This window comes from Oratosquilla oratoria, chromosome 34 (assembly GCF_046742065.1).
Source record: "Oratosquilla oratoria isolate Oo_2021 chromosome 34, ASM4674206v1, whole genome shotgun sequence".
In the NCBI taxonomy this organism is placed as follows: domain Eukaryota; kingdom Metazoa; phylum Arthropoda; class Malacostraca; order Stomatopoda; family Squillidae; genus Oratosquilla; species Oratosquilla oratoria.
The window spans coordinates 41637790-41650487 of NC_134810.1; the positions used below are offsets into that span (position 1 = coordinate 41637790).

Genomic DNA, 12698 nt, shown 5'->3' on the forward strand with positions numbered 1-12698 from the left:
GAACTCGACTGTTCAAAGACATCCTCCGAGCATCGCAACTCCCAGAAGCAGCAGTTCCTCCCTAGGGAGTTCCAGCAGACATCCTCCCAGCGCAGCCGACATAATCCCACCGGACATAATATCACCAATCAACAACAGACCCATCCTACGGAGTTCCAGCAGACATCCTCCCAGCGCAGCCGACATAATCCCACCGAACATAATCCCACCGGACATAATCTCACCAATCAACAACAGACCCACCACACGTAGCTCCATTGTGCGCCAACCTAGGTAGCAACTGTGACCTCTCCCAGTACCATGTATACACCATTGTGCGCCAACCTAGGTAGCAACTGTGACCTCTCCCAGTACCTTGTATACACCAAATTTCTGTACTTAAATTGTTAGCCTTTTATGTATTAGATTCTTTTCTCGCCTGAAGATGGTTGACAGCATCAACCGAAAGCTCGCATTATGTATTATTGTATAGTATTTTCTTAACAATACAATATGAATCTCGGCAGCCTCGTTTTTGACCTCCCTTCTGATTACAAGAAGTCTATTCGGAAGATAGAGAAAACTACTAAGAAGTTAGTTGATACTGAATTTGCGCTGGTCTTTAACCAAACATGTTTAAAAGAGAACTTACTGCCTATTTATTCTAATATATATATATATATATATATATATATACATATAAATATATATATATATATATATATATATATATATATTACAAAGGATTACAAAGGCGAGCATGCCGACAGGAGACCTTTCGGTCCATATCTATGTCGGATGCGAAAAAAATATATAATAATAATAAATTAATAAATAAAAACTAATAATGTAAATAACAAATAAAATACATAAATAAATGCATAGGTATAGTTAGATAATAAACAAACAGGTAAATTGTAAATAATAATGAATTGATATATAACTAATAATAAATGAAAATTAAAACAGACAAATGATAACAAAACAAAAACAAATGATATGAAATTAATTATAATCATTACAGCATCTTGCTTAGGTGTTTATCTAAATTATTTTTAAAGCTTTGAACTGAACTACATTGCACTTCCTGTGTAGGAAGTTTATTCCATTCATTAACTATACGGTTGGCAAAGTTGATTCTACCTACTTCCAAATTGAATCTATTTTCGGACAGTTTGAGACCATTGTTTCTTGTCTGATTCTCATTCAATGTGAAAATTTTGTCACTTTTGAGGTTGTCAATTCCCTTTAGAATTTTAAAGACCTGTATCAAGTCACCTCTGAGTCTACGCTTTTTTAGGGAAAACAGATTCATATGTTTTAGTCGATTTTCGTATGATTTATTTTTGATATTTGGAATCAGTTTTGTGGCTCGCCGTTGTACTTTTTCCAGTCTGTCAATGTCTTTAATGAGATTCGGTGACCATACGGAAACAGCATATTCCAAATGTGGATGCCAAAAAAAATCATAATATATATATATATATATATATATATATATATATATATATATATATATATATATATGTATATATATATATATATGTATATATAATATATATTATTAATAGTATATATATATATTATATATATACTATACACACACACACACACACACACACACACATATATATATATATATATATATATATATATATATACAGATATACATATATAGTACTCGTATGTATAAATATATATGTGTGTGTATGTATATGTGTATACATACATATCTATAGTTGCTGTTATATCCCTCTCCTTGCGACAGAGGAGTATATACAGTATGTCTTCCCACTTCGCCTATCTTTTTTTTTATTATTATAGGTTTATTCAACAATATTAAATACAATTAGACATACATATATACATCTTTTTTTTTTTTTTACAAAATTGGTAGTTGAAAAGGGAGAGCAAGAAGCAAAGCTTATGGGGAGTTGCTCTCCCTTAAGGAAAAAAATTATTTTTATTTATTTATTTTTGTTACATGTCAGTATGGTACATACACATCTACACACATATATACACACATACATGCATACACATATATACACACACACAATGACATGCGTCACGACGTCCGCTAACTCCGACCTCACGTAGAAATCGGGGGCACGAGCGAGCATCGCAACTTGTGGGGGTCAGGTGAGAGGTGAGAGGTCAGGTCGATTGTTGACGGGACGATAATTGCTTAATGCGCAGATCTGGGTCACCGTGACCTGCTGGAATAGAAAAAAAAAGAGCGGCAGACTTGGGCAGTGCATGACAGTTTCTCCATGAATACAACCATGAAATGGACCTGAAGTGTTCAATATACTAATACTTATAGATTAAAGACTTTTTTAAGTATCGTTTGAATGATGATAAACATTTTGTCTTAGGTAAATCCTTTTCCAGTTTATTCCATGTGTTAACACCTATAATAGATAAGCATTGGCTTTTTTTGGTTGCTCTGTATTGAGTTTTAAAGAAGTCGTTTGTTTGCCTAGTCGCATAGCGAGTTTCGTAAGTTGAGTAAAATTTCAATATGTTTTGATTCATGTGTTTATTGTAGATTTGGTGCATAACAATGGCAGTTTTGTACTTTATTAAGTCATTGAATTTGAGTAGATTTAGTTTTTTAAATAAATTATTTGTATGTTCCAAACGACCTACATTGCAGATTATACGCAGTGCCCTTTTTTGAGAGGTAATTATGCGTTGAAGATTAGTTTGATAAGTATTACCCCAAATTTCTGAACAATAGTTTAAGTATGGTAGTAGTAGACTACAATAAATGGTACGTAGGGTATTTTCATTGAGGATATTTCTCATTTTATGCATAATTCCTAAAGTTTTGGATATCTTATTTATCACGTGTTTTATATGATGTTTCCAATTAAGTTGATCGTCTAAATACACGCCTAGGAATTTACTGACGGACGCTTTTTCAATAATTTCGTTGTTTATTTTGATCGGCTTAGTACTTTCATTATTTTTGTAGAAAAGCAGGTAGTTAGTTTTTGATACGTTTAAGGATAGCTTATTGGCTGAAAACCAGTTGGATAGTTGACATAATCCTTCATTAATTGTCTTGATCAGTTTGTCGGAATTTGTATCGGAGCATAGAATGGTGGTATCGTCGGCGAACAGTATAAATTTCATAAGGTTGGATACATTTGTAATGTCATTAATGTATAGTAAGAATAGTTTGGGTCCTAGAACTGAACCTTGAGGTACTCCGCATGTAACTGGTAGAATGTGTGATCTTTCTTCCTCAATGGCCACATATTGTTTCCTGTTTTTTAGATAACTTTTTAACCAGTCATTAACTTTACCTCTTAGCCCATAGTATTCGGCCTTTCGAATTAGGATTTCATGATTTACTGTGTCAAATGCCTTTTTAAGATCAATAAATATGCCGGCTGTCTTTTTCTTTTGTTCTATATTGTTAGTTATCTCTTCAATTAATTCCATTACTGCTGTAGACGTTGAAAGATTTCGTTGAAATCCATATTGACTATGGTAAATGACGTCATTTCTTTTTAGAAATGAGTCAAGGCGAATTGTGAATAACTTTTCAAGAATTTTGGAAAACTGTGGTAATAGTGAAATTGGTCTATAGTTATTATAACTTGATTTGTCGGCTGATTTGAATATCGGTATTACTTTTGCTATTTTCATTGCATCTGGAAATATCCCTTGTTCAAATGATTTATTGCATATTGTCAGAAAATGATCTTTGATGATAGGCATAATTTGTTTTATGAGGTTCATATTGAGTCCTGTGCAATCGAGTGATTTCTTGTTCTGCATTGATTTTACTGTGTTCATAAGTTCGTTTTCCGTGACGGGTTTTAAAAACATAGTGTTATTTATTCGGTGTTTCAAAAATGTCTCGTAAGTTTGATGTGTTGTCTTTATTTGTTTCGCGAGGTTAAGTCCTACATGGGAGAAAAATTCATTAAATTCGTTTGCCACTTCTTTTATAGTTTTTCCTTTTTTAATAATGTCTATGAATTCATTGGTGTTATTAATTTTGTGCCTAGTTAAGTTGTTTATTACTTCCCATGTCTTTTTTATATTACCTTTATAACCTTCAAGCAGTGTGTCATAGTATTTTTTTTCACAGTTGCGTAAAATTGTTGTAAGTTTGTTTTTGTACACTTTGTATTTGTTTTCGTCTGTCAAGGACTTGCTTTGAATTGATTTCTTGTAAAGTTGTTTTTTCTTTCGACACGCATTCTTAAGACCGTTTGTAAACCATGGTTTTGAGTTTACGTTACGTGGTTTTATTTCTACTTCTCTCTCTGGGCAGCATTTGTTTACATTACTCATGATAATGCTTACAAATTCGTTATATGATAGATTGGCATTTTCTGACTCGTAAACCTGATCCCAATTTTCTTCTTTTAAGCATTGATTTAATTTTGCAATATCTTTTTCGTCAATTTTACGTTTAAGTACAATTCTGGGTTTTGTTATGCAGTGCATTTCTTTTGGACTGATAGTGAATACCGGTAGATGGTCACTTATATCACTTATTAAGATACCACTATGAATCTCGGAGTTTACAATATTGGTGAAAATGTTATCTATCAATGTTTCACTTGTATTTGTTATTCGGGTTGGTTTATTTATCAAAGGATATATACCTAAAGAGAAAATCATATCTGTAAAGTGTCTTGTTTGTTCATGAGTCTCATACTTAAGTAAATCTATGTTGAAGTCACCACAGAGATATAGATTTTTATTTCTAAATGGAGTTATGATTTCTTCAAGCATATTTGTGAACTCATTGATGTTTGTGCCTGGCTTTCTGTAAATACTTGTTATGACGGTATTTTTTTTAGTTTTACTGAAAATCTCAACAGCTACGCAATCAAATAGGTTTTCATACGAATTAGTGGATTGATTTATTAGTTTGCATGAAATTGATTTTTTTTATGAAGATAGAGACTCCGCCGCCTTTTTGGATCTGTCTATTAGCACTGTAAGGAGTATAGTCTTGTAAGAAGTTTACTAGACATCCTGGGTCAATCCATGTTTCGCTTATCACTATAACGTCAAAGCTTTTATTGAGTAACTTGAGATAACAGTCAATTTTCTGATAATTGGCGTTTAGGCTCCTTGCATTGATGTGAATTAGTGTGAAACCATCAATATCACGAAATACCGTGTCAAATTGTGTATCACTATAGTAATCGCTGTCTTTTGTTAGTTTTGAGTAAAAATTTAATTCGGGGTCAATTTGGGTATTATTGTGATTAAATATCGAAAATTCCTTTTCTGATATTTTGTCTATTTCTTTATACTTCTTAATGGCGGTATATACATCTGGGTTTTTTGATGCGAGATTTGGCGCGGAAAACAAAATATTAATTTCTGTGTTTGAGATGGCATGATAGGGAAATGTTTTTGAGCAGTCTAGGCAGAACCAGTTATTGAAAATATTGGGGTTATTTTTGGCAGAATTTACGGGTATATTTGCACACATGAAATGATATAAATGTTTGCATAATGTACATTTGAGGTGATTGGTAGGGACAAGGGTATGGCATGAAGAACAGTTTTTTGATATGTTTGTTTTAGTTTTTGTGTTAGTTGTAGTGTTCATGGTTATGTTTGTGTTAGAAGATTAAGGAATGTGAACTATTGAAATTCAACTAATTGTTCAAGATTACTTACTTGATGTACTTTTTCATCCTTGCACTTGATATACACCTTGCAGTCTCTTGTCCATGTCGAGATGATCTTCCCTTGTTTCCTCATGTCGCGTGCTGTTTTGGCAATCTCTCCGGTTCGTTTTGTCAGGTGTTCATTCACGTAGACGCCCGTCCCCTTCAATTTCTTGGCGTTTTTCAGCACGTTCACCTTCGACTTTCTTGAAACGAATCTCACGATCACATTTTGGGTACCGTCCTGTTTTCTTTTTCCCAGTGTATGGCAAGCTGATATCTCTGTGTCTCTGATCTGTATTCCCTTGTTACTTAGAGAATGGATCACTTGATTTTCTACAATGTTCTGACCACTGTTATCTGCACTATAGTCGGAGTCACCTTTCACAGCTTCCGAATACGTTTTCACAATCTTTAAACCACTGATGATTATATCTTCTCTCCTCGTGTACTGCTCTAGGTCTTCCACTCTAGCTTGGAGATTAACTACAGTCGATTTGAGATATTGTATCTCCTGCCTTTGTTGTTTAACTATCTCTTTCAACTCGCTTAGGAACTGTTGGTCTTCTTTCCTTGCTTGCATCAGGAACTGTCTGTCCTCTTATCTTGCTTTCACAAGACTCTCCACCATATCTTCAAGTTTCTTGGAGCTGTTGCTGTTTCTTGTATGTGCCATGTTGAATTACTTTCTCGTAGGGAGCGCTGAGCGGAGGGTGTGAACGGCACGAGAGTCAGGTGTACTTTCTTGAAGAGGGCTACAGCTAGTAGCCGAAATATAGAAGTTAACGCTTTCCCAATTTTTCCTGACACTCCGACTATGGTTTCTATGTGTGACATATTGCATATATATATGCATATATATATATATATATATATACATATGTATGTATATATATATATGTGTGTATATATATATGTATATATATACATATATATACATATATATATATATATATATATATATATTGAGACATTGTGACAAGTTGAAAAAAAGAGAGTCACGGGTCTCGTTCCGAGTTTATTCCTGGCCGGTTTTGCTTGTAGCTTCTTCCTCTGAAGAAGCTACAAGAGAAACCGGTCAGGAATAAACTCGGAACGAGACCCGTAACTCTTTTATCCATCTTTATATATAAATAAATATATATATATATATATATATATATATATATATATATATACATATATATATATATATATATATATATATATATGTGTGTGTGTGTGTGTGTGTTATATACATATGTATAATGTATCTATATATATATATATATGTATATATATATATATATTTATATGTATATACATATATGTATATATATATATACATATACATATGAATATATATGTATATATATATATACATATATATATATATACATACATACATATATATACAAATATTTATATATATATATATGTATATATATATATATATATATATATATATCTTAATGGCGGTATATACATCTGCCGAAGAGGATCACAGTAAGTGATCGAAATATACAGATCTCTATATCTTCGCTTATTCTTCTCCGAAAGTGGGTCATCAGTATTATATATATATATATACATGAAGTCTAATAACCGCACATAGGTGTCAGCAGTTCAGTTGTACAATATTGGACGATTTTAAGGGGCTCTGGATAGCATCGTATCGGTCTTGCTGCATGCGCGGGAAACCCGAGTTCAAATCCCTGGGGCGGACACCCTAAAGGTGGACGATGGCCGCAAGGCTTCTTACGTAAACCTACATATATGCAACTCGACCTACTCTCTACAGACCTAGCCCTGAGCCTTCCTACTGCATGCATACTTTGCTCCTATTCTAACGTCTGTTTTGTCAAAAGAGAATACACTCTCACCTCTTGTGTAAGGGTTTTCAGAGGTGAGACCTGTGCACTGCACATCAAAAGCAGCAAAAACAAATGTATGTTTTTCGGAACGTGTATGTGTGTGCATGTCCACTTTGAGATTTTTTTAATAATGAGCCTCTCTGGGATATATTATTCATGATAGTTAAACATTTCTAGAACATCAATAATTTATTGTATGTGACCATCATAAGATTAAATGTACTGCAATACCCAATTTTTCATAATTGATTGGCGTATACTGGGAATATACATTAGGGATATATATTAGGTATATGACTTGGTCCCGCATCTTACATCAGAATACTGATAAATAAATGTAATAATAAATTTACTATGTAGCATTAACATTTCTCCGAGAGTTTGTTCGTTTTCTGGTGGGTGAGTGAGACAAGCGAATTGGGGAATGCTACCTTCAGTTGCAACACCACCCACCCCTTTCACATTTGTTGTTCGTAGGTCTAATTTTAACCACATTTGTTTGGTATAGTGATATTATATAGTTTTGTGCACTTATATTTATCTTCTGATTTTCACAAAGATCTAAGGTTTCATTAATAAGAAAATCTTCTTTGACCTTGCTAGTTGCTAGGTTTGGTGAAGTTTGTATGTTTGGGTTGGGACTCAGGGGAGGGGGGTAAATGACTGTATTCGGCGTTCAGCGGTTATGTTGCTGGGGACCATTTCAGGCATTGTTCACCTGCAATTCTGACGCCTGTAGATACTGCAATTAAGATCCTAGAAAAATATGATGGTTCTTGATCTAAATATCTGTGGAGACAAATACGAGTGAATGTGATAGGGGAAACAAATTTGAATATGAGCAATCGGGCAAAAACCGTAGGGAGGCCATCAAGCGCTGAAAGCTCGACAGGGGTTAGTTGTTGGTGGCGGAGCTGCGATGTAAACAAGGTTTGTTTACATGTCTTTAAATCCCCAATTTCTTATGTTTACATTATTTTTTTGTCTTCTTCGCGAAAAGTTTTCCTTGCAACAGATCATAGTTTTAATATGAAACATCATAGGTAGTTAAATATTAGGTAATAGTTAGTTTTAGAGAAATATTTGGAACTGTTCACGGGATTAGTTGACCGCAGGTGTCAGACAGGGAATCAATATATGTCAGACCGTTGATCATGGTTTGTGATTTATTAATACTGTCTCTCTTTGTGTCGTAATGATGGAACGTCAGATTATACACATTGGATGCGACCAAAATGTATTTAGTTGTTTCTATTAACCGAAGTTGGCTATACGACGAGTCCGCAGAGAAGGTGCCATTTGGGGGGCGGAAGAGGAGGAAGTCACACAGCAAGGGTTACTCCCATGTTTGGTACATATGTAATTCCAGTACATCTTGCACTGTAACAGGGAGTATCATGTGATCAAAATAAAGACTGGTATCCTGTGCATTGTGGAAAACTAGGTGACATGCAATTTGTTTATGAGACATGTAAATTGAATATTTTGGCAAAACTACTTTTGTTCTTTGTCTACTTATGGGGAGTTTACTAGAGATTGGTAGTCTTACACAGCAGTGCAGTGAAGTTAGGGTATTATTCTTGTATTTCATCTCAAATTCTATTTTTTGTCTTGTGTGTTTGTTCCTAAACAAAAAGAAGTTTTTTTTTCCATAGCATATAGTTACATTTGTTTAATTTGTGAGAAAATTAAAACATTTGTTGGGTGGTGATCTGCAGGGTGTTTACCATATCTTATCCTAATAAAGTCGAGGTATGAAATGACAATTACAAAAATTGCCAATGTATAGAATTTGAAATTCTTGATATAGATTATTTAATAATTTGTCATAATAATAATTAAATAAGCTCTCCCACTCCACCCATAACAAGTAGTAGGAACATGTTTGAAATTGGTTGGGGTTGGATATTTAGCCAATGATATAATTTACATTATAATAATATTATCTATGTTGTATAAATTTGCTCTTTTGGAGTATAATAATAGTCCTGTCTTGACCTTGTAGACCTTATAGGTCTAGTAACATGACTTCCTCCCTCACCCCTCAGGTGCTAAACATGGTAAAATGAAACAAGAATCTATATTATTATCCAAAGTTTAAATTTCCAGAGTTTGAATGTACAAGGGATTGTTTGTAAATTATTTGTGTGTGTAAAGCACTGGAGGGTTAGTGAAACAAATTGTTACCAGGTTGAACTGCTATAGTCCAGGAATTCCCATATATTAATTAATTGATATATTTCTATTAGTCTGTTTTGTAGGAAACCCACAGTCACTATCTAGCTAGTAGCATCAAGCAGGAAAGAATTAGACTGTTGTCTGTATGTATTAGCATTGGGCAGCTTCTATGCACTAATTGTTGTAGGAGGAGGGGAGCATTTGCATGTTTTAAATTTGATATGAAAATGTGAAAAAAATAGAGCTGAAGTTGATAAAAAAAAAAAAAAATCAGCTCATTGGGAGGTTGGTGATGTTTAGAAAGTGGGCTACAGGGTGATGACTATAAATCCATCATGCAAAACCACTAATAGCAAGTACCTGGCATTGGTCTTGAGGATTTGTGATAAAGCATGTACCATAAAAATCATTATAATGTGAAATTCGTAAGTAGTGGTAGCTTTAGCTATGTATTATACTAAACTCATGTGTTGATCTTTGTAATTGTGACTATATATTTTATTTCAGGTTGCTGAAAGCAGCTCCATGGGATGGAGACAGAAAGTCGTTACTGATTAGACGAAGAATCTCGAGGAAACCTATATGTAATTGAGCTGAGTGTCAAGACAATTCAAAAGAATAACCCATGCCCTTAACCAGCACTCAGAGTATGAATGACCCAGCATTCATATCATAGTGGAATCAGGGCTATAGAAAAACCATATATTTTCCTATATAGTGAAGTGTCTAGTCACTTAACATATGATTAAGTGAAACAGTGAAACCATCTGATATTGAACTGAAGTAATTGATAGGTGTTTAGATATTGTAGATGGTAAAGCTTTATAATTTTTATGAAGAGATTTATGTAGCTTCATGCCCTAAAAGGGATTCAGATATTATATATTATCAGTGACTTTTTTCAAGTGAAAGTAAAGTTGTTTGGAAAAGCATTGGGTTTTAGGTAATGCTTACCAGTAAAGACAGCCAGGCATTGAAGTTTGTGTGTTGATAGCAAGCTGAATGTTTTTATTAAGAAAATAAAGATAAAGAATTTATTTTATGAAGTACTGAGTTATCACAATGGATCTTGTCTCACCCATTGAAGAAGTCTATATTAAAGAAGAACCTGAGGAGTATATTCAGGTAATATGTTAGATTTTAGAGTTACACAATGAGCAGGAAGGGATATTTTATTTATTTTACATGGAATTCAGTTATTTTTGATGGAGTGCATTGTCATTATCCTAACGCCCTTTGTAGGACCAATGACAGGAGTATGCAAATGGACAACAGAGGGAATTATGTCCCAGTTGCTTTCTTCAGAATCTATCAACATATGATAGAGGTGAGGGACTGACATTAGTTCTCCAGATTAGGCCCAAGACCTCTGTCAGCTTCATTTGAATTTCCTCATCTTTTTAAATAAGGAGAGCTGACTATTGGTAGCTGCTCTCCTACTATTACTATAAGCTTGTGACATAGAAACTGACCCACACAAATACAACACCGACAATATTCATAAGTTTATTTCCAGAGAGATTTATGAGAGGGCCTGAGAACCATTGTCAACTACAGTGGGATTGGTTATTTCTAGTCCGCAAAACTCAAGGCAGCATTTGTTACTGTAACAAGTCAGTTGTTGCCATGAGTTTGTTGAGTGGAAACCCACGATCCCACAGTAGATGTCACTGGTTTAAGGTCCTACAATAGATCTCTCTATGAAGAAATCTTCGACAAATGTCTATATTTGCATTCTACTGTGTGGGGCTGTTTCCACGTCACTCTTTGAAAGTAGCAGAAAAGGAGAAATCGCCTCTTATGAGCACTCCTTTGTTAAAAGGTGGAGGAAATATAGATAAGCTGATAAAGAGCTTGTGCCCAGTCTGAAGACAAAGTGCCAGCCCCTTGGGGCTGCACCTCTATATAGAAGTGAAAAAGTTGACTGGAAGATGATTTACTGATGTCATTTTTGCAGGATCACCTCATGCAAGTATCCATCATTGGTATTGGTCCTGTTATTATAACACTATCTACATAAGGAATGTACAGGCGTGTGTGTCCCTTTATAATGGATGTAGGTTGTATATCAGGTTATGTTAGGTACTTATTTCTGTAGTTCCTCATTACATGCAGAAAATCATCAATAATATATTTTTGGTTTCATATGATTTTTACATCATGTTTTAGCCAATATCTTGGACTAAATATGAAAAATATGTATAGAAGAGTATAGAATAGAATTTTCTTTATAATCACCTCCACACACACAAAACCGCTAGATATGCTAATTGGAAATTAAGAATATAGATGAAGTTAGAACTGTACATGAATTTGAGGCTAGGTAGGATAGATAATTAGAGAATAGGAGACAGAACCCAGTGAGTAATGCTCCTTTTTTCTGTAAATACTTCAACATAAAACATACATACATATACCAAAGGCTTTTTCCCCCTTACAAGGGAGGTAGCCAAAAAGGGAAAGGCATAAAATCATTTCCACCCATTCCATCCCTGAATACACTCCACACCCCTCCACCCTCCCTCTTATCTGAGCACCTCCTGGATGATGGGTCATCCCTGCACCTTGTCCACTGCCCTGGGTCAGAAGCAGTGTCACAAGACACAGCACATCCACAGCAAGGCCGCTTCATTAAATCCTGTAAATACTTCAACATAAAACATACATACATATACCAAAGGCTTTTTCCCCCTTACAAGGGAGGTAGCCAAAAAGAAAAAGACATAACCATTCCCATCCATTCCATCCCTAATACACTCCACTCCACTCCCCTCCACCCTCTACCCTTCCTCTTATCTTGGCACCTCCTGGATGATGGGTCATCCCTGCATTTTGTCTACTCCCCTGGGTCAGAGGCAGTGTCGCAAGACACAGAACATCCACAGCAAGGCCGCTTCATTAAATTGGCGACCCCCCCTCTCCGTCCCCTCATGCAGAAAAGGAGAAGATGGGGAAAATCCCTTCAGGCTGTGTAAAATTTTTCTCACACATACTACCTCACCCCCCATCCCCCCACCCATTCCACCTCATACAT

General features: G+C 34.8%; 2 protein-coding genes across 3 annotated transcripts in view; one reads left to right on the forward strand and one right to left on the reverse strand.

Annotated features, from left to right (window-relative positions):
* Positions 1–1871: 1871 nt before the first annotated feature.
* LOC143018434 (uncharacterized) lies at positions 1872–6225 on the reverse strand. Of its 2 annotated transcripts, none has more exons than XM_076173796.1 (2): positions 5644–6225; positions 1872–2195 (listed from the first exon to the last, which is right to left on the reverse strand). In XM_076173796.1, the coding sequence occupies exons 1-2, from the start codon at positions 6214–6216 to the stop codon at positions 2118–2120; spliced, it is 651 nt and encodes a 216-aa protein (XP_076029911.1). In that variant the 5' UTR covers positions 6217–6225; the 3' UTR covers positions 1872–2117. The 2 variants fall into 2 exon arrangements, with proteins under 2 accessions (XP_076029911.1, XP_076029910.1); XM_076173795.1 differs by having other exon boundaries at positions 1872–2198.
* A 2083-nt stretch (positions 6226–8308) lies between these two features.
* LOC143018235 (uncharacterized) overlaps positions 8309–12698 on the forward strand; it is a 29619-nt gene continuing 25229 nt past the window's right edge. The window contains exons 1-2 of the mRNA XM_076173484.1: positions 8309–8416; positions 10172–10789. Of these exons, the coding sequence (XP_076029599.1) occupies positions 10727–10789 (63 nt within the window). The 5' untranslated portion in view covers positions 8309–8416; positions 10172–10726. The remainder of the gene's footprint in view (positions 8417–10171; positions 10790–12698) is intronic.